Source organism: Gymnoscopelus microlampas (genome assembly GCF_963454915.1).
Source record: "Gymnoscopelus microlampas genome assembly, chromosome: 3".
NCBI classification, from domain to species: Eukaryota; Metazoa; Chordata; class Actinopteri; order Myctophiformes; family Myctophidae; genus Gymnoscopelus; species Gymnoscopelus microlampas.
The window spans coordinates 47,013,370-47,036,804 of NC_139940.1; the positions used below are offsets into that span (position 1 = coordinate 47,013,370).

General features: G+C 42.9%; 1 protein-coding gene across 4 annotated transcripts; it reads left to right on the top strand.

Moving 5' to 3' along the window:
* The first annotated feature begins 1,021 nt into the window (after window positions 1–1,021).
* On the top strand, window positions 1,022–21,328 carry LOC311042693 (uncharacterized protein). 4 transcript variants are annotated; one of them, XM_084053596.1, is made up of 23 exons: window positions 1,022–1,254; window positions 3,395–3,457; window positions 4,018–4,123; window positions 4,338–4,422; window positions 5,093–5,863; window positions 5,965–6,078; window positions 6,400–6,519; window positions 7,154–7,252; window positions 7,409–7,477; window positions 7,733–7,834; window positions 8,015–8,092; window positions 8,578–8,637; window positions 9,131–9,201; window positions 9,232–9,268; window positions 9,495–9,563; window positions 10,478–10,540; window positions 10,930–11,004; window positions 11,910–12,073; window positions 13,277–13,332; window positions 14,129–14,284; window positions 16,842–16,988; window positions 19,000–19,071; window positions 19,465–21,328. In XM_084053596.1, the coding sequence occupies exons 1-23, from the start codon at window positions 1,186–1,188 to the stop codon at window positions 19,471–19,473; spliced, it is 2,655 nt and encodes an 884-aa protein (XP_083909722.1). In that variant the 5' UTR covers window positions 1,022–1,185; the 3' UTR covers window positions 19,474–21,328. The 4 variants fall into 4 exon arrangements, with proteins under 4 accessions (XP_083909722.1, XP_083909720.1, XP_083909721.1 ...); XM_084053594.1 differs by having other exon boundaries at window positions 9,131–9,268; XM_084053595.1 differs by having other exon boundaries at window positions 9,131–9,268; window positions 11,913–12,073.
* The last annotated feature ends 2,107 nt before the right edge of the window (window positions 21,329–23,435 follow it).

The window sequence follows — 23,435 nt, forward strand, 5'->3', positions numbered from 1 at the left end:
ACCTGTACCAGAGCTGAGAGCTCTGTCCCTGTAATAAAAGTAAGAGTGTGTGTGTGTGTGTGTGTGTGTGTGTGTGTGTGTGTGTGTGTGTGTGTGTGTGTGTGTGTGTGTGTGTGTGTGTGTGTGTGTGTGTGTGTGTGTGTGTGTGTCTCTTCTCTACTACATTGTCTATATTTAGGTGAGTTGTTGTCATGTGCCAGAGACCAGAGGGCCGTCACTGTCCTCACACTAGTGACAGTAGGGTGTCACAGTGCCCCCCATAGCATAGGGTGTCACAGTGCCCCCCATAGCATAGGGTGTCACAGCGCCCCCCATAGCATAGGGTGTCACAGTGCCCCCCATAGCATAGGGTGTCACAGTGCCCCCCATAGCATAGGGTGTCACAGTGCCCCCCATAGCATAGGGTGTCACAGCGCCCCCCATAGCATAGGGTGTCACAGTGCCCCCCATAGGGTGCCACTACAGTCTAGTCTAGTGCCACCAGCAGCCACCCACCAGGACACGCCCCTCCCTCGTGGTGGAAAAAGTACTCTTTTTTTTTTTACTTAAGTAAAAGTATCAATACTGCAATATAGAAATACTCTGTTACAAAAAAGTGTGGAATTACTTGAATGTAAAATGTACTTGAATAAAAGTACAAAAGTATTGCTATAAAAATGTACTTAAAGAACCAAAAGTAGAAAGTATATACTCATTATGCAGAATGTCCCATTTTGCAAGTATTCAAATGTTTACATATCTATAGTGTAGCCTATGTTTTGTGATAATAATCAATAATCAAAATCTACAAAGTAACTAGTAACTAGTTTTCAAATAATTGTAGTGGAGTAAAAGTATAATATTTGCCTCTGAGATGAGATGTAGTGGAGTAGGCTAGAAGTAAAAGTACTGAAAATTGGAAACACTTCGGACAAGTGAAAATACCTCAAAAATGTACAGTACTTGAGTAAATGTACTCGGTTACTTTACACCACTGCCCCGCCCCTCTGGTTGAATGGAACTACGTGCGTAAAGACGCGCCGCGGCGACACGCACTCTGTGTGACCGTGTTTACATGCAAGGGATCAAATAAACTTCATACATTTAATTCTCTCTCCATTTTTTATAATAATAAAAAAAACACATTCATTGCTCGTTATTGTGACTTTTTAGCGTTGCTTTGGTTTTGCATTCAATGCCGCGACCATGACGCGAGAGGAAGAGCTGATCCGGATCGCCAAAACACTGGACAAGATGGTGTCCAGGAACAACACGGTGAGTGTCTCTGTTTTGACGCCTTGCGCGTCGCGTTTATGTTGTCGTCTCGGGTCTATAGCCCTGATACGTGACTGTGATATCATGACAGTCATGGATGAATTTCAACATAGTGTTTGCTTTTTTAGTCCGTACATGTACATACACGTTTAGATTTCAAATATAAAGCACTGACCCCATGGCCGTGGATGTTACAATCATGTACGGGTTCTTTGACTTGCCCGTATGTTCCGTATTGTCCAATAAAAAAACATTTTAATCCGATTGGTGGCCATTTTCTCCGTATTTTTGCCGTATGCTTTCAGCAACGCGACCCTACTGGATGGGAGGTGTATTGCACTCTGATACGCTATAACTCTATGAGAAAATGGCCATCAATCGGATTAAAATGCTTTCTATTAAACAATACAGAAGATACAGGTATTGTTGAGGGCCCGTACATAATTTCAACATCCATGGCCATGGGATCAGCACTTTATATTTTGAAATCTAAACGTTTATGTAGATGTACGGGCTAAAAGGATAGAAAGTGCAAACACTATGTTGAAGTTCATCCATGACGGTCGTGACAGCCGACCGTTATGCGATCCATGGTTACCTCGGGTTCTGCTGCTGGGCAGCAGCGCTAGTCTAGCTGCAGGCCTCGGCCTAAAAAGAACAGATCTGCAAGCTCACAACGCGTCGCGTGAGCTTGTAGATCTGTTCTTTTTCAGCCGGCAATACCGCGCCGTACGAGGAATTGGAAATTAAGCACGAAAATCCAACTTAAACAACTCCCGCCTATTTAAAGTTTAGATTTGTTTTTAATCACTAATGTTATGTAGCTATTACGCTTTATACCCTTTTTCGTTGCGTTTCTTGTTGCCATAATTCAACATTGCTTAGAATATTGGGGTAGCCTATATTATTGCACGCAACAGTTGTAGACTACAACTTGAAGTCATAAAACCGTAACAACTGTTGAACAGGTGCTGCCTGCAGGCGCGCGCACACACACACACACACACACACACGCACGCACGCACGCACGCACGCACGCACGCGCACACACACACACACACACACACACACACACACACACACACACACACACACACACACACACACACACACACACACACACACACACACACACACACACACACACACACACAGTCACACACACACAAACATTTGCAAACATTTTTTTTTCTTCCACCGACACCTTTTTGGGCCTGTACTGGTTCTTTTCAGGCTGACTTGGTGCACAGAATAACTTATAAGTGAAAGTAAACAGAAGTCATAAGTGAAAGTAAACAGTGATAGTAGCACAAGGTCGTGCCAGAACGCATGCAGGCAGAAGTAGGCCATTATTCTTGGCGGTCATTCTGTAGTAATCTTGGTTAATAATTCATAGACACTTAATAAATCGACACCTCCTGCAACTACACGACAGCATTGCACACTATTATGTAATGGTGCATAGGCCTACTACACTAATGCTATTAGTATAGTGTAGTGTTAGTGTGTTATAATGTGTGATTATTATTAGTCTAGTAAGACTAATGATTGAGTACTCTAGCTGTCACTATGATATGCATGCACCTCATGGTACCATAGCACCACAAAGGCCTTAAAACAAGGCTCCAGACATCCCAAAACAACTGGTCAGGCTACTGCTTGGCCTTACATATACAGCTCATTTAACCCCTGCTCATTTTGCTAGGGTGGGATGGCTCAGGGTAGAGGACAGAGTACAGCAACTTGCAATGGGCCTGGTTTACAAGATACGCTATACACAAACGTCAATGACGTCCACAAACACAACACCAGAGGGAGCTCCACAAATCATGTTCAACCCAGATTTGGCTCTAACAAGGGGTTAAATTTGTTCTACTGCTATGCCACCAAAATGTGATATGCCCTAAAGAATGAATCCTTACTCTCTTTCAAAACTATCATATTTAAATAATGGCTGGTTAATAGTTTATAAGCACTTTCGACACCTCTGCAACATAACTGGGACTCTGCATTATGTACTATTATGTAACTACACTACACTATTCACAAGTGTCATTGTGTAGTTTCTACATCAAGGTTGATTATGGTTTCAATAGATATGATTTATGTTTTGTTTAAATAGTCATATTTGTGTTTACAGGAGGGGGCTTTGGACCTGCTGAAGGAGCTTAAAGATTTCAACATGACACTCAAACTTCTTCAGGTAGAGTATTGGACATACTCATACAAATGCAAAAATATGAATATTATGTATATAATTGATCTCACAGCTTTACATGACGTGAAATATGCATATTAGGCACATTAAAACGACACCATTCTGCTAGTGACAAACTAAACGTACAACAAACCACACCATTCTGCTAGTGACAAACTAAACGTACAACAAACTACACCATTCTGCTAGTGACAAACTACACCATTCTGCTAGTGACAAACTGAACTTACAACAAACTACACCATTCTGCTAGTGGCAAACTAAACGTACAACAAACTACACCATTCTGCTAGTGACAAACTAAACGTACAACAAACCACACCATTCTGCTAGTGACAAACTAAACGTACAACAAACTACACCATTCTGCTAGTGACAAACTAAACTTACAACAAACTACACCATTCTGCTAGTGACAAACTAAACTGAATCTGTTAACAAATAATAACGTTTGCCACATCAGATCAGTGAATTCATGAGAAGGCTATTATTATATACTGAAAAATGTGCCTTTTCTCTCTTAACTGCTGTTGTGATATTTTTAGGAAACGAGGATTGGCATGTCAGTGAACAGTGTCAGGAAGCAGTGCACCGACGAGGAGGTTGTTGCCCTGGCCAAGTTCCTCATTAAAGAATGGAAACGCCTACTGGGTAGGAGGACACTTCCTTTATAACAGTGACTCTCAAACATTTTAACAGTTTGATATGCATTAGGGCCTAATGATTAGGCCACAGACCCACATTAGATACAAACTAAATGACCCGTACAGGTCAATTTGTGGTCCAGCATGTATCAAGCAGCTCAAGTGTTGGTTCTTTTTTTTAGCTCAGTGAACACTGACAGAACTTCTGTCCCTCCCAACAGACTCGGCCAGTTCTCAGAGCGAAAAGGTCAACGAGATTAAAAATGGTGCAACGTCACCGATCCATTCATCTGAGAAGGAAGGCAGGTTGGTACTTTAACTAACAGACACAACACATAAAACAGAAAGAGTAATGCACACACGGGCACGCACGCACGCACGCACACACACACACACACACACACACACACACACACACACACACACACACACACACACACACACACACACACACACACACACACACACACACACACACACACACACACACACACACACACACTTCTCCTCCACACGGCCACTCTGCCTATTTTTATGCCTGATTGCCTGATTTTAGCGTGGTAACAAGGCACATCTGTACAAAAAAGCGTCCAGAATATCTTAAAGCCGTTACAGCAGTTACAACGGGTGTATGGGTGATTAGCTGTTTAAAGCAGTAAGCTGGTTCATATCTCATCGCTTGCGGGCGGCGGCCAGGCCACACACACCCTCAGCTGTGTCTAAGAGTGCATTTATCACCACACACACATCCCTGCTCCCCCCGCACGCACGCACACACACGCACACGCACACGCACACACACACACACACACACACACACACACACACACACACACACACACACTCTCTCTCTCTCTATCTCTTTCTTACTGAGACTCTTTTTCTTAGTCGTGCAAGACGCTCTCAGTGTCTGTGCGGGCAGAGAAACGAGTAGAGATGGTCCGAGGCGAGAATGATTTACTTTTTTGTCTGTCAGTGACAGGAGACTGGATGCCGGACTGCAGCATGACTCTGACCCCGAAAATAAATCCCCCGACAACGACAAACACAGGAAAGGAAAGCACGACAACGACGAACACAAAAACAAAAAGAGAGACGAGGTGCCGACGAAGGAGAGACACGCAGAGAGAGATCGGACGCAGCGAGAGGAATCCCCCCAAAATAACAAACAGGTACCAGAAAACAGAAAAGCGTGGCATTTGGAAGAACTCAAAAAACCAAGACCCACTGAAGACCCCAAACGGGACAGGGCTGATGGAGTGAGGAAGGAGAGGTGTACCGACGGCTCCCCCAATCAAACGCACCGAGAGGAACCCTCAGATGAGAAGCATCCTCATCACACTGGCAAGGAGAAACATTCTGAAGAACACAAAAAACAAAGACCCGTTCAAGACTCCAAACCGGAAAGACAAGACGATCCCAAAAAAGAGAGGCCTGCGCGAGACCTTCACGGTGACAAACCCAGGCAGGAAGCAGACAGAGAAAGCCCAACAGGAGAACAGAAGAAGATCAGAGGCGTGGACGAGATCACAAAGGAGAGAATCTCTGAGGACCCCAAACAGCGCAGGTACGTGGACAGACACGCGGAAGACACAAGAAAGGACAGCGCCGCGGAGGATCGTAGAAACGAAAGGCGCTCGCTTGACCTCCAATGGGAGAGAGCCCCGTACGAACCGCAGCGAGAGAGGCCCTTGTTCGAGCCCCAACGAGAAAGACCGTTTGACAATCACAGGCCGATCTTTGAAAGGTGAGAGGCGACACAGAAAAGCGCGTTTCACTCACTGTAACATTACTGTGCCACTAAGCAAGCGGGGCTTGGTTTCAGAGCTGCTGAATTCTTCCCTTTAGGAGAGGAGTCCTGGACAACCTCTATCCAGATGCATACGCCATCTCCCTTCCTCCTCGCCCCGCCCGCCCCCTCCTTCCTGTCAAACGTCCCTCCATTGACGTGAAGAAAGACAGGTCAGGATGCTCGTGCACTTTGGCGTGGAGAGGACTGCATGCAAAGACAGTCTAACTTGTCTGGCGTGCTGCATGAAGTAATCTAACTCGTCGTCTAGTCCTATATTGTTAGTGTGACACAAACTAATTCTGACGTTTGACTGACTTGCTCCTGCAGTATTTTAACTGGATTCCTCACCCAATCAGAAGTCTCCTGTGCACGCTGCAAGCATGATGTGATGTGAGCCTTTATTACGAGGTGCGTTAACTACAGAAGCATGCTGTGTTCCGTGTGAACCCTGCGCCCCCTGCACAATTGAGCGTTGTGACATTTTTGTTTAGGATCAAGGACTTTCCGGAACCCTCTACTCGCCCTCCTCGTCGTAACACCCACCCGCCGTCGTCGTCTTCTCCTCCTCCTGCTAAGCGTCCCTCACTGGAAAAGAAGAAGAAGAAGAAGAGGTCAGCCACTCTCGAGTGTGTGCGGTGGTTGTTGTGTGAAAGAATTGGAGTGAGCCTGCGTTGTACTCGACACCGACTGGTTATTAAAGGATGAGTTTAATACTTAGAGTTTTCACCAATAGGCTTTATTCACAGCAGCCATATTATGAAGACATTCACAGGTGTTACCAATGATACTAATGAAGGCTCTGTTCCATTCTGGTCAAACAGAGTCAAGTCAGGGTGCTGATATTGTGCATGTTGGCCCACTGGAAACACTCTGTTACACCAGTGGGTCTACAGTTGGGGTCATGGGCTTCCAAATGGCCCCTTACAGGTGTGTAACTCTGAGAGTTATGGGGGTCGTGGAAACCACTGTGCTACACTAAATGGAACAGAGCCTTCATTAGTATCATTGGCAACACCTGTGAAGGAAGTGATAATAGCCTATTGTGACATGCCCCGGATAGGGACGCTACGGTATATGTGGTTAAAGGTCGGTGGTGGGGGGGCGGGTTCCTGCTGTGCATGGTGCATGATGTCATGGGGTCGGTCACGTGTGTCTTTATAGGATATTGGAGGTTTAACTGCAGAGGCATGCTGTGCGAACCTCAACGACTGCACAACGGTCTGAGCGTGGTGACATTTTGTTCAGGAAGAAGAAGGACGCCCCGGACCCCCCTCCTCGTCCCAACGCCCCGAAGCCGTCTCCTCCTCCTCCTGCTAAACGCCCTTCACTGGAAATAAAGGAGAGGTCAGCCACTCTGAAGTGTGTACGGGGGTGGTTGTTGTGTGAAAGATTGTGGAGTGCGTCGTACTCAAACACAGCATTGTTATTGATTGAAGGATGGAGTTTATAAAGGTCAAGTGGGGATTCGTTTCAAAGGAGTCTCTTGATTTCTCTGTTCAGGCAAGTCCCGCCGGACCCGAACGCTCCCTTTGCTCCTCTTCCTCTGCATCTTCATCCTCCACCACCAAGGTCAGGCGTCTGCATGTCGTCTTGCATTAATCGACTGTAGCGCCTATTCGTTGCAATTCATTTGCCTGCAGCTACCCACGATCAACTCACTAGTAGTTGACACGACACATACAATATAAGGTGCTTCCGTTTTTGCGGAAGTTTTACTTATTTACTTGCCATTCTCTGTGCTTTATAGCATCTTATTGTGAAGCACTTTGGAGCCACTGTCCAGAAAATGACTTTACACATTTGCACTCATTTATGTACTTTTAGAAAAGAGCCTCCGGACCCAAACGCACCATTTGCTCCTCTTCCTTTTCACCTTCACCCCCCTCCTCCCACAAAGCGCCCCTCAGTGGAGGTGAAGAAAGAGAGGTCAGGACTCCATGTGTTGTCCTTGCAGACTGCAAGCATGTTGTTTGTGTGGTTAGTGAAAGTGTGTGTTTGCGTTTGTCAGAGGGGAATCTGTCATTTTCTAGTGGGGGACGTTTTATTATGACCAAAACCCTTATTTCTTTTAATTCTGAGCTCTGTCATTATTGTTTGCCATCCCAGAAAGGAGTCGTCGGATTCTAAATCCCCGTCATTGAAGAAGGCGTCAGACCACGTGAAGAAAGACAAAGACAAAGACAGGTCTGGGATCTGTGAAGCGTGGCGCCTTTCTTTCATCGTTCGGTGACTAAGAAAGTCGAACGCTGAATTGTTCTCGGGAAGTGTTGTGAAGATGTGTCACACAAACTAGACGTCGGATTGTTGATTCTGCTTGAGTTGGCTCTAAGGGTGGAGGGGAAAAGTATAAATAGTGTTCAATACATTTGTCATGTACTGTACTATCGTCTCAAAGCTATAAATTAAATGTAGCACTTTGAGGTGATGTTTATACTGACAAAACACTGTCAAATTAAACATTACTTGAAAACTAGAAATGCAAGTTTGTGGCCCAGGGCTCAAGATGATATATCATATTTGCAGCTCTCTGGCAATAATTTACTGCTGCTATAATTCCACCAATGCAATGCGTTATTGTGACTGGTTATAATAACCTTTGTGGATGATGTGGGAGAACACAGATTGTGTGAGCCTTATAGTGCTAAGGCTGTTCTCTGTTCTGTTTGCAGGAAAGACACGTCGGAGAGCAAAGTGCCTAAAAAGCACTTAGAAGAAGCCAAGAAAGAAAGGTTGGCTTGTCAAGACTGAACAGGCATGCAGGGAATCGCTTGGCCAATTATGTTCGCACATAAGGAATTTGTTTCCAAATGCATTACACACGACATAACTAATTGGCAGAAGTCTGAACATTTTAAACTGCATGTCATAGGCAAACATTTTCAAGAATTTCCCCCAAAAAGTCTCTATTTTAATTCAAAAGAATTTTAAGAAATGTCCAAAATAGGGATGAGCTTGTAGATCGTCTATTTTCACTATTCATCATATGACAATTAATAGGACAGGTGTGAACTGTAGCCCACCAAGTCACATTCCTTGTATTTGCAAACATACTTGGCCACTAAATTGAATGTGATTCTGTTGCTGATTCTTGTTGCTTTAGTGGAGGTTAATAAGTCACCTGCATTTAGTTTTACTGATATTGCCATGATATTTTCTTTCATATTTCTCTATGTTGTTAAAGTTCTCTTTTATCACACACATGCAAATGTTTCCTGTTTTCAGGAAAGATTCATCTGACTCTAAACCAGTGTCTCTCAAAAAGACGAGTTTGGAACCAGTGTCTCTCAAAAAGACGAGTTTGGAACCAGTGTCTCTCAAAAAGCCGAGTTTGGAAGTGAAGAAAGACAAAGACAACCCCAGGTGTGCAGGCAGGGAGGCGTACGGCACCAGGCATTTTCTTTATTATCTTCACCCTCCACTAAGTGCACCTCGAGGAGGATGAAAACGAGCTAAACTGATTATTGCACAATAATCTGTGCTCAACGATGTCATAAAGAAACCACAGTGTACGCTTTCATTTCCTCGCCAAAAAAAGGAAACGGCACTGTCAGCAGCTTTAACGCTGATGTTTGTGTATGTGTTGTAGGAAGGACTCCTCCGACTCCAAGCCAAGTCATCCTGTGAAACGCCAGTCGACCGAGTCCAAGTCAGACAGGTACAGACTCGTTTTTTACATTTTAGGCACTTACATTATAGCTGAGATTCTTACCCACCAAGATCGGCTCTTCCAAGTCGGCCATACAGTACCACCCATGACCAAAATGCCAGACGGCAGAGGATTAAAGCCTGATTTATACTTCATCGTACAAAGGTGTATCATGGAAAATATTTATATCCAGTCAGGGTGAAATGTTGACCCTTTATTAGGAAGATTCAGCAAAGCAACAGCATTACAGATCATACCGGCAGCCCCTCAGGGCACCAGCTTCCTGAAGAGTCATATGGGACACCTCTTATACACAAAGTTGCTCTCCCTAAATGGAGATAAATATAAACAGGCTATAATAAGTGACAGTACCATATACAATAAAGCTGACCGGTTAGATTAGCAATGACCGTATACCACTTAGGACAGATTATATGCTGACACAGAGAGTAGTGTAGAAGTAGCAGTCTGTGGGGGATGTCACCTGTTAAGATGGACAGCTGTAGTAAAGTCAAACTAGCTTTGGTTTACGAAGTTGCCGACAATGCTTTTAGACTATATTCAACCAGGTTGAATATACTGTACAGTAGATTGATACATATATTTGGCAATCCTTAAATTCAGCCACCACAGGTGTCTCGTGCCGAAAATAACCAATCTACAAGCTCTTGCAAGCTTGAAAATCTGCTATTTTCTGCGCATGACACCAGTGCGTTTGTATATAAACCTGGCTACAAACTTGCCAGGGCAAATCCATTGTGCTCAGAAAAGATTCCCATGATCACAGATGCTCGATGGCAAAATACTATTTTGAGAAGGGGGAAAAAAGGGTATGAGAGAAATATGGTTGGTGTGGGAGGTGGATGGTATAAATGGTTAAATAAATGGATAAAAAAAAACGACATGTTGCTAAACTGTTTCAGGAGGGAGTCCACTGATTCAAAGAAAGCCAGTTCACCCCCAGCGAAGAAGCTGACAGGAGAGAGGTACAGTAAACAATGATACTATGTAACGATTCACTCAACTCACAATACGATTCGATGTTCACAATACGATTTGTAACGTTTTTTTAAACACAAAATTATATTCCAGACAAATGACTAAACTCTTTCTTTTAATCAATTCTCTTAATCCTGTATTTTCTTCTCTTTTTTACGCACCCTCTGCTGTTTGCATCACGATACATGTTTTATTAAATCAATTTAAATTGTCAGCAGTTTGAATCGATTTGAATCGATTAACGACAAATCGTTACGCCTAACTGATACACTTCTCTAATATAGTCGAATGCCTGAAAATGATGGTGATGATGATGATGATTTCAATGAGGATGATGACAGAGACAGTGTTGATGATGTGTGATTCTGTACACTAGGAGAGAGTCTCATGGCTCCAAGCCCCCTAACCTGGGCTCTGTGCTGAGGAAACCATCAACGGACAGCGTGGAAAGGTATCTAAATGCACTGTTCACCTCAGCATCTATTGCAGGGGTCTTCAATGTTTTCAGGCCAAGGACACCCTAGACTGAGAGAACGAGAGCAATCCATGGTCTCGAAGGGCGGATCCAAACCCAGGCACCCGGAGCAGGCGCGTCCTCCGATTGCTTCACCAATCTATGTCCCCGCCTCCACCCCCCCCCCCCCCCCCCGGTCTGTGCACGGAGCAGGCTGACGTCACCAAATTTAGAGCGACGCCCCTAACGATGGAAGACCATCGTTCCTGCACCGTTCGCCCAGACGTTTTTCTTTTGAAACAAAAAAAAAGGCTGGGTTTCCGAGGCTAAGGACACCCTAGCTGAGAGAGAGATGAAGCAGGGACCCCCTCTATATTTTATAAAATTGTGTTATAGATAAACTTTTGCTGCTTTTTGTCCCCTCTACAGTCTACACCTATAACTCTTTGCCAAAAATAGCCGATCTACAAGCTCTGTGACGCGTTGTGAGCTTGTAGATCTGCTATTTTTGGCTTAAGTTCTCCTCAGAAAAGGGATGCGAGGGTTGAAGTGGTTGATGTAAAACAATAATAATCATATCACACAAAGATTTGGCAGACCCCCTGTAGTAACTCTGAGGACCCCCTAGGGGTCCCGGACCCCCTGTTGAAGAGCCCTGATCTATTGTATTAATTACATTCATTCTAACTGCCGACAGAAAGACAAGATGGAATGGGACAAATGAAACACTGATATTTTAAATGTAAACAGCTCTGGGTCTGAAGTACTAACCTAATATACCTTGTGAAAAGAAAGTTACCTCACAATTGCTCCTCCAGGTGTAATTACTCTAAATCACATCAAGATACATTAAATATAGAACAGCTACTAAGTAACATCTTCAAATATTGATCATTTTGTAGCAGGAAAGGGAAAGCGGACACCCCCAAAACTCCCAGCACTCCCACCAGCCCCATGTCCCCTGGCTTCAGTTCACCTGGGGGTCCGCTGTCCCCGCGCCTCGCCACCGGAGACGGCATCAGAGACAAGTGCATTGAGATGCTGACCGCTGCCCTGCGCCACGACGGTAACACACACACGCACGCACACGCACACCACACACACACACACACACACACACACACACACACACACACACACAAATAGACCCTTACAGGTCTGTAACTCTGAGGCCACGTTTATACGGCACCGATCAGAATAGAAAACGACAAAGCGCCGCTGCGTTCTCACTTTTTATTCAGCGTTTACAAGGTGACGCAACAGTGATTTAAAACTGTAGTGTGCAAGCCGGGTGGCTAGGTGGCGCTGACGCACTGCCAGATCAGACCAGTCATGTATGCGTAGAACCACTCCCGTTCTACCAACTATCACAGCTGTGAGCCATGATGTCACATATTTTGTCGTTTCTCCCGTATTGCCCGTTTACATGGAGACGGGAAACGGAGCGTTTTCAAAGATTTCCACTTTGGAAGGAGGTTTCACTTTGCTGCGTTTACAACCCCCGAAAACACAGTTGCCATCTAAACGCACATCTGATATTTGATTTTGCCGTTCTCTCTAGAGGCTGTCGTCGTCTAAACGGGGCCTAAGAGTGTACAAATTTAACCGGGGTTAGCCAACCCCCCCAACGTCAAAGTCAAACGTATACTGCGCACCATATAACCGGTACCAGAGATCTGGCCGGCACTGCCTACAAACCACAAGACAACATGGGATCATTTAGGCTCCTGATGCCTCGTCATGCGTTGGCCACAACACTTACAGTATGACGCAACGTGACCATAATATCCTAAATCAGCCATCACCACACACAGAGAGAGAGAGAGAGAGAGAGAGAGACTGTCATGTCAGCACCGTTTCCATGTGCTCTGGCTTGTATCATCCTGCCCTGTCTACAATAGACGTGTTTGTACCATCATCTACCTGACTGAGTCCTGAGTGTCGGAGGAATCCCCAGCAAAGCCACGGCAGGTGGCATGTGGCAAAACAAACAAACATGTTGATTGTAGAGAGGGCAAGATGGCACACGTCAGGGCAGAGAATTCTCTCTTACTTAGAGAGAGAGAGAGAGAGAGAGAGAGAGAGAGAGAGAGAGAGAGAGTGTGTGTGCGGGCCGGGGACGACTGATTCATCCTGTACGCATCGATTAGATTGACGTCCAACAGATGTGTAGTTACACCCTGCTCAGGGTCTTATTACTTTGCATTAGCCATCACTCCACACCACAAATAATCTAAAATAAATAATGTATTTTCTGTCCTTTCCATAGATGACTACAAAGAATTTGGCACCAACTGTGAAGGCATGGCTGTACAGATTGAGGATCATATCCTTTGACTGTGTTGAACAGGCTGAACTGAGCACTAGCAGGCCTTACAGTTACACACATTATGATCACACAGGTTAGATACTGTACATTACTACATCACATATCAGTCAATCTGACAAACGGAATACAGAAACACATTTCTGCTATTTTCTATGAGGCAGCGGCCCCTGAACCAGGAGTGTGATATTATCCACGATGCATTGTGAACTGACGCAGCACAAACAATGGTTAAAAAACATAAATGTTTTAGTTTTTAGGCATACTTTATATACAATAGAAGCAGTATGATATGCTAGAGGTTGTCGTACCACTGGCTGGATGTTAGCCATTGTGCTCAGGTAGCTCAGTCGGTAGAGATTGGCCGTTGCATCGCAAGGTTCTGGATACCGCCAACTCTGTGTATGAGTAGCACAATAAGCCACTCCCGACCTATTCACTGATTTATAGTCGGGTTGTGCACCAATGTACGGAATATTCATTAATTCATTCATATTACTTTTGGGTGCGACACTGGCACGCAACAAATTATTACATCAAGTTTTACATTAAAGGAGTAGTTCATAAATTAAGAAAATATCTTATTTTATAATATATCTATCAATAATTTGATGACCGGCGGAGTCTCCGAGTCTCCTACTGACCGATGACATCACATTATTGGTTTAGGAATGCGACAAAAACTGAAAAAATCTCCATCCACTGCAGCTGTTATAAAGCAGTTTGCCTGGTGCACTATAGCTGCCACTCGCGGTGTTTCATGCAGCCTTAACTCCCATCCTCTCTGAGGCTGCACATATCTACCAGGAGACAAAGGCCACCGACATGAAGTACAAGAACAGGGTGCGAAGCCGCATCAGCAACCTGAAGGACCCCAAGAACCCTGGGCTGCGCCGCAACGTTCTGGCGGGATACATCGAGCTGAGCCGCTTCGCAAGCATGTCCGCTGAGGTACGTAGAGCTGAGCTGCAGGTGGCGCTGTGCCCACCAGTCTGGGGGTTCGAATCGACCGTGGTTTGTCGTCGAGTGTCTATACCATACATGGGCAACTGGCGGCCCCCACCTTCACTTGGCCCGCAGGTCAATATCGTAATACTGATATATTATTGATTCCAGCTGTTACAATTGCAAACATGACCCGCTTTAATTACTTCAGTCTAGATTAGTAGCTTAATGACTAGTATTACATTTCTATTGTCTTTTTTATGTCCAATTTATTTGTATTTAACTTCATAAAGTTAACATAAGTATAACTAAATGCATTTGAAATTAAATAAAACATTTTTTTTTCAGAATTCCAATTCAAAAATACCAGATCTACAAGCTCAAAACGCGTCGCAGTGCGACGCGTTTTGAGCTTGTAGATCTGCTATTTTTGCTACTTTTGTGTGACATAGAATGGCGAAAAAAGTTAAAATACGGAGAGACAGTATATGCAATGTGGCCCTCTGGAGTGAGTGTGGAAATATAGTGGCCCTCTCCATCATCAAAGTTGCCCACCCCTGGTCTATATGAACACAATTGGCCCGTGTACGGGGGAGGGAAGCCGGGCGGGGAGGAGGGTGATAATTGTTACTGCATGTAACCCCACAGGCTGTGGCGGTACCTGCATAGTTGGGAGTGTTGGGCGGGAGGAGTAGGATGGAGGCTCTACGTCCTCCCGGTGGGGGCTCCTCACTGGCAGGTGAGTCAGTAGGATAAAACAGCAGTGACTGACAACACACAGAAATGTGTGTGGGGAGGAAATAATAACTAAATTGGGGAGAAAAAAGGCGTAAAAAGCAACAACAAAAAAAGAGAACTGATCCACATTGCAACCATGACTGCTGCGGTACCAAGGGCTGCGGCTGTCTCAGCCTTCAACCACATCTTCCTGTATATTGCTGTACAGTACAGGACTTGTTAAATAACTTGTTAGCTGCTCTACACACCAAAGAAAAGTGTTAATTTAATTTTAGAGTAAGGCACCATTTTCAGTTCAATTTGAGCTGGAAAAATTATTCCAATTTACTAAGGTGGCGGATAATTTGTGTGGTCAGCGCATGGGACCGCCTTCTTGTCACATTTGGCGTTTGGGCTGAACGGGGGCAGTGGACTGGTGGAATTTGGGAGCCCTCAATTAACTCAAGAATGAACAGAAATGCTCAATTCAGCGATGCTGAAATGGACGCGATGCAACTCTAACTGAGAGAAAGAGACATTTGGGTGACTGTTGCTCATGAAGTAAATGCAATAAGGAGTCACAATGCAAACCCCTGAAAGCAGAAAGCAGAAGGCAGGACAAAGTGCCTTGTGTTACAGATGACTTGAACCTTCATTGTGTTTAACATTTCTGGATATATGACAAATACATAACAAAACCCTCATGTTCAGTGCACTGAATGTTGTCATGTGGGTAAAGGTAGGTATCTGTGCAACATAAGTAATGTGTGTATACATACATTTTATGCGAATAACACAGCAGAAAGTTTACATGATTGGTGTTTTAGTTGAGCAAGTGAACACAAAGCACCCTCTAGTGGATAGAAATGACACGTCACCCCTTTAAATTGACACCAGATTTGACTGTGTAATAATTGTAATGCAGTGGTTGGTGTGTTCTAGATTTTTTGGGAGGGTATACTATAACTATTCCCTCCCTAGTCCCTCCCACAAGCACGGCACGCGCAAGCGTATCCTACTATAATTCTAGTAACCTCTGTGCGTTTGTAGTGGTGAAGACACCTGGTTCTCCTCACTGGCTGGACCAATTGCTCTGATTTTGCACACAGCCATTGACCATTACCATCTGAACGCAACTGTGAAGCCCGTTTTTCAATTTCATCAAATCTCAGCTTCTTATTAGCGTTTTTGTGTCAAACACTGTCGCCATGGTTACGGGGCTGCCCAGCTATGGGACGAACTGCCTCCCGGGTTGCCAGATCATGTGCGCATATCCCCCCACGGCTGCGCTGCGCCGACCGGGTATGGTCTAGTATAATTAATTAATGTAAAAAATGTGCAAGCACTACGCGCTATACTCTGTTACAAGTAAAAGTCCGGTAATCAAAATTTACTTGAGTAAAAGTACCAAAGTATTGGCATCAGAATATACTTACAGTGCCAAAAGTAAAAGTACTCATTATGCAGAATGTCCCGTTTCACAAGGTATCAAAATGTCTTAAAATCTTTTGAAAATAGCAGATCTACAAGCTCACAACGTGTCGCATCGTGACGCGTTGTGAGCTTGTAGATCGGCTATTTTCAAATAGCTGAATTATAAATAAACTAGTAACTAAAGTAACTAGTAACTAAAGTTTTCAAATAATTGTAGTGGAGTAAAAGTACAAAATTTCCCTCTGAGATGTAGTGGAGTAGAAGTAAAAGTACTGAAAATTAACAGTAAAGTAAAAAAAAAAAAGTAAAGTAAAAGTAAAGTACTTGAGCAAATGTACTTAGTTACTTTACACCACTGACCGTCCGTCTCTTTTTTCCACCACCACCCCCCCCCCTCCCTCCCTGCGTTCAGGAGATGGCCAGTGACGAGCTGAAGCAGCTGAGGAACGTCTTGACCCAGGAGGCCATCAGGGAGCACCAGATGGCCAAGACCGGAGGCACCACGTCCGACATGCTGCAGTGCAGCAAGTGCAGGAAGAAGAACTGCACCTACAACCAGGTAAAACCCAGTGGTTCCCAGAGTGTTTAGCTCACATTTAGACGTTTGTCCGGGACCCAAACTAGTGAAAATAGCGGATCTACAAGCTTCTACAACGCGTATAGATCGGCTATTTTCACTACTTCTTAAACATTTGTTTTCTAATTTACGGAATCTCAAGAAAGACAATAGCCACACATGAAAGCCTTCACCTCAGTCAAGAGAGTTGAAATCCACATTCTTGCTGCCCCCTGCTGCCCCCAGCCCCCATCTGTGACGCACGGGGAGCTGCCTCTCGCCTACAACAACTGCAGACTATTTGTTGGGCCGATAAAGTATAGTTTTTGACCACGACGGAGGAGGCGCGCCGCCTCAAGCGGACTTGAGCCACGAGAGTGTTATTTTCTCCTATTTTCTGTCATGCTTTAACCCATTAAGACTGGGAAAGCTTCTGTGTCATTTTAGATTTTAGCTATTGTACATACTGTGTGTTGTATAGCAACATAAAGTTCAGAAAACTCTTAGATTTAGAACCGTGATTTAGAACAGCAGCTCTCAAAAATAGCAGATATACTTTGTGCCGCGCTGCGAGCTTGAAAGATCTTGAAAATGTTTCAAAAGTGTTGAATCATTTTGAAAATGTCTTTTAACACAAATCTTATCTGGGGGTCCCTGGCAGAAAACTACTGATTTAGAAGGCATTTGTAGAATGGGCCCCATATCTTAATGGGTTAATTCCTCAACTGTCATACATTTTCCTATGACTGTCTTTTCATCTGTCATTCACCTCGCCGCCTCAACTGTCAAACGTGTGGCCTGTACTTTGAGGATTGTTGAAGTGCAACAAGAGCATGATGATAAACACGTATGAAACAGTGGTGGGGTCCAGGGACCCCCATAGTGGAGGGGATCCCCAGCCAGCAAAACTAGTTATAATCATCACATTCAGTTTAACCACAAAATAGCCGATCCAAAAACTCAGAACGTGTGGCAACATTGCGACGCGTTCTGAGCTTGTAGAACTGCTATTTAAAAAAAGAAGAAAATCACATAAATAGTGCAGAGAGCCTCAGAGAGACTGGGATACCAGGCATGTGTCTAAATAACATTCTGTACATTTGGAACCATAGAATAGCAGGTAGTCAGTGAACCTAGCATCTGTCCAAAGATAACATGCTGTCTCAATCACATTCAATACAAGAAACAAAACAAAACAAAGCATAAGATCAAGTGATTCAGATATGTCTGCATATCTTCACTGGTTACACTGCACATTTTCTAAACAGAGCACAGAGTGAGCGATGGCTTCTCTGTGCTCGTTGGCTTGCAGGCCTTCATTAAGCTGTGCTGCAGTCCACAACAAGTGAAAATTAATATATATAGCACATCTCCACTGGAGATGAAACATTATTACTATGACTACAGGCAGGGGAAATCAAAAGCACAATGTCGGAGCCCAACATCCCCATCTTACAGCAGGCACATTATTACACGCAACACAGCAAACTGCAGGCGCACTCCGTCAAGCACAATGCACTTGATTGATTGAATACTTTTCAGTTTGCCAAAAAAAAAAAAGCACAGGAAAGAGAATTTTAAACCCAAGAAAGGCTATGGCTTGTTTCCATTGGGTTCCTTTGTACTCAATTCATCGAAACATTTAATGACAGACAAATATACACCACTATGCAAAACATCATATACAGTTAGAAAACAAAAACACAAATATGTACTGTAAACAGTTCAGGGGGACGGAGGGGGGCTAGGCACTCACGGCAATAACATGAGGAAGAAAACAACAGCTGTTATGTAATCGGCGGCAGCCCATCAAAAACATCCCCATGTACACACAATACAGTAGCTCTTCTGTAAAGAGGGCTGATTGTTTCTCCCTAGCTTGTATAACCATCATCTCATCTGAACACTTGATGGGTTATAAAACGCTCTCTCTCTCTGTGTGTGTGTGTGTGTGTGTGTGTGTGTGTGTGTGTGTGTGTGTGTGTGTGTGTGTGTGTGTGTGTGTGTTTTGTAGGTGCAAACCCGCAGTGCTGATGAGCCAATGACCACTTTTGTGCTGTGCAATGAGTGTGGGAACCGTTGGAAGGTAAGAGACCTTTACCCACACACACACACACACACACACACACACACACACACACACACACACACACACACACACACACACACACACACACACACACACACACACACACACACACACACACACACACACACACACACACACACAGGCTCCTGGGTTGACAAATCATGTGCGCATATCCCCCTACGGGTATGGTCTAGTATTTCATAATTTTATATATTTTTAAAAAACTGTGGAAATAGCTGATCTAGCTATTTCTGCTTTTTAAATTTTGACGATTATGACAATTATGCAAAATAATTGCGACTATCTCAAATATTTGCGATTAGACGATTATGTAATAATTGTAACAGGCCTTTTTACCATCTCTAATCACTTTTTTCCCCCTCTTTTTAGTTCTGCTGATGTCTTCTGGCTCAAGTCACAACAATCAACATGAACAACATTTTGTTTTTTTTTCTATAAGGGGGAGGGGAAGTTTATTGAAAATGACTGCAGCTAGTGGTTTTAAAGATATAGCGTGTTGAAAATTCTTACGATTTATACTTGAATTTTTAAGATTTGTAAAGCATGTGCTTTTAATGAACTGGGCCTTAAATCAAGGAGCGGTTTACTGGGGAGTTGAACCACTTAAATACTACTCTACTTCGTTGACCGGGGTCCCCCAGGGCTCTATACTAGATCCCATAGGTGATTTTTGCCTCTGCTAGCACGGGGGGCAAAGGAAATATATGAACATATATTTTCATAGATGCAACATATATGTTTATCATATATGTGACATATTCAAAATTGTCCGCCTTTATATATGTCTCTACATATATGTACACATATCCATATACGGCATATATGTGGACATATATAAGCTATATATGGCAGATATGCAGAATATATTCTGTATACTTTATATCTGCCAAAATATGTATATAATTTCAAAAAATATATATATTAAAAAATATATATATATAAAAATAAAAAAATGCCGGCCGCCAGGGGGGTGCAATTGCCCCCCTATAGAATCGCCACTGCTAGATCCTCTACAGTGGTTCTCAAAGTGGGGTCCAGGGTTCCTTGAGGGGGTTCCAAATGGACCCTCACAGGTCTGTAACTCTTGAGAGTGCACGAATGGAACCAAATGGAGCCTGATGATGGGTCCATTTGGTTCCATTGGTGCGCACTCAGAGTTATGGGGGTCCTTGATCTAGTATTTCCCTCTATGCCAAATCTCTTGGTCGACAAATAGCCGAACTACAAGCTCACAACAACGCAGCTAGGGCTGTCACGATGACAAATTTAAGTTGACGATTAATTGTCACTCAAATAATTGCAATTAGCGATTTAATTGTGTGTTTGGCATTGAACACTGGATCATATGAAGCCTTTTAGGCTTCATAATCAAACATTGCATAGGGCAGATATGACAAATAACTGAAATATACAAAGAAATACATATTTAATAATTTTATACATGTAAAAAGTAGCAGAAATAGATGATCAACAACAACGCGTCACTTCATGACGCGTTGTAAGCTTGTAGATCTGCTATTTCTGCTATTTTATTTGAAAATGTGTGAAACATGATGACGATTATGCAAAAATAATTGCGATTTTCTCAAATAATTGCGATTAGAGCATTATGTTATAATTGTGACAGGCCTAAACGCGGCGCATTGTGACACGTTGTGAGCTCGTAAACGGGCTGTTTCCGCCGAATGTTCACCAATAGAGACACGAGTGTTCAAGTGGTTTAAAGCTGCACTATGTAACTTTCCTCTTCTACCCCGGTTTTGAACCCGGTTTCCTGCGCAAGTGCTGAATATTTTTTTTTTACCATTGAGCCAATAGTGCCTGCCTGCTTGCTCAGGGGATAAATTTTATCTTGACCTTCAGGTCAGAATTCGTGTCAGATCCTGTGTCTAGGTGAGACTTGACCTTTGACATGATCTAAATGTCTCAATAGAAGAGCAGGGAGACAAAATACAACCACCCCAGTTGTATAAGTTATATTGTATTAACATACGCTACCATACAGATTGGACAGAATTACATTTTATTCATTAAAAAACAGTTACATAGTGCCACTTTAAGACAGTCAACCCTGGTAGAACGCATGGTGCTGAGGTTCAACATACTTCAAATCAAAACATTTTCTGACGGTGCATTTTATGCCAATATTCACTTGTTTGTATATATCAAATTCACTACACACTATAGATTAGCAATATGGAGGCTTTCTAACCTGTCCAATGAAATAAATGATTCTGATGATCAAAGGTTTTTGCGTTCGTCTCAGTCACTGACATATTGCCTCTGTCAGGTGGAAACCTCATACTGTATGTTCAAAACTGTTACTTCACAGGATTTCTGTGTGACGCTGTAGTAGTATGATCAAGGGCAGTGATTTACAAAAACAATTCTTTATCTATCGATTCTTTAAAATTCTATCAAATTGTGACTTGGTCTAAAGACATTATACATAAAAAGTAAAAACAGTACTCTAATCTCTCACCCAGTTGTTATACAGATGTATTCTCATTATCTGATCCACTGAGATGACACTAACATTTTCTGAGCAATACAGATTTGGCCTTGAACTGCTTATTGGCTAGCTAATTAAACTGTAGTTAGGCTACTCGTAGATTACCACAAATAATTGCGGCTAGGACCAAAGTAATACACGTTAATGGGTCATAAATACAGTATAGGTGTACAGTACATAAGCCCATGGGGGAAAAGCTGAATCCTAATTCCATCTTTGAATATGTTACTGTAGAAATGTCCATTATAAGGAGGAATAAATAACCATAACTAAAGCTGTTTTTTATTTAATTGTATTTTATGAGAACAGTAAGCTGGAGTTGCCCCACGTGTTGCACCACCAGAAGCATACAGTAGATGGCGACAACACATAGTTTCCCCAGAGACCTATTTAGCCAGGGGTCTTCAACCTGTGGGTCAGGACCCCCAGGGGGGGTCCCTAGATGATTTGCTTAATGAGGAACATTGTTTTCTCACTCAACATTAAACAAACCAACGTACAGTATAAGTGTATACAGGGCATCTGCACATTTCTAAAGTGACAATTTAAGGACTTTTAAAGGAGTAGTTCAACCCAAAAAAATTAAGCCAATAATTTGAAGACCGGGTCATCGGTCTCAGTAGGAGACTCAAGTAATGTGACCTGACCCAAGAGTCTCCAACTCAAGGAGTCTACTACCCGAGACTCTGCTGGTCATCAAATTATTGGCTTAGAAATGCGACAAAAAAAACAAACAATCTCCATGGATTAAAGGATTCATGGGGTGTGTAATTGATAGAAAAAAATATTTCTTTGGTTGAACTTCTCCTTTAAGACCTTTTAATACCTCTAAAATGGGGGAAAAAAGAGACCATTACTGCATCAACAAAGTAATCAACAACTATACTTGGTCAAACATTTGCTGTATGGTCAAATATTATAAGAAAGAGCAGAGGCAATAGTCAAAATAGGCAGTGAAAATAGTCAATCTACAAGCTCACAACACAGTAGATTGTCAAACTAAATGTTACATGTCTCATGAGGGAGGGGGGGGGGGGGGGGAATCAAATATGACTCAGTCTAGCTACTGACAGCTCACATAAAGGAGAGTGTCAGACATAGAGTGGCTGAGAATTCATTTATTTAGCACACAATGTAAAAAACAATACAAAAAAACATACACAAAATATAAAAAGTTTAAGTGCCGCAAAAGTACATTTACTCAAGTACTGTACTTAAAGGGATATTTCACTTTCAAAAAAACTTTTCGTCATTTTATCGTCTACTCAGGACGGGTGTTTTTGATGAATCTAACATGTTAAAAATTGAGTTTGAAGTTATAATGGGTTTGTATAGGAAGGGGGCGTGTCTGATAAAATGAATATCAAATATCTAAATACTGAATCAAGCAACTTAAAAACGGTCTGGGGGGCTCACAAAAGCCTGAGTAGACGATAAAACGACCAAAAGTTTTTTTGAAAGTGAAATATCCCTTTAAGGTAGGTGATTTACTTTTGTTAAAATAAGTGTTAAATAGCTCTATATTCATTGCTAGAGTGTTTGTTCAGTAAAAGGAGTCTCCCATGTCTCTCTAGCTCTTTAATAAACAGAAAATGCATTTTCAGTGCTCTCTCCTGATCGGCTTAAAATGTGTCACCTACCTGAAAATGTGCTATATTCTGTTTACTAAAGAGCTGGCGAGACCTCTGTGACCAAACAAATGCTCTGTAGCATTGATTACAATCAGCATAGTGCTTTAACCTTTTAACAAAAAACAAAAACAATCCAAAAAATAACAAAAAATACTTTACTTACTTTAAGTACAATTTTGAGGTACTTTTACTTCACT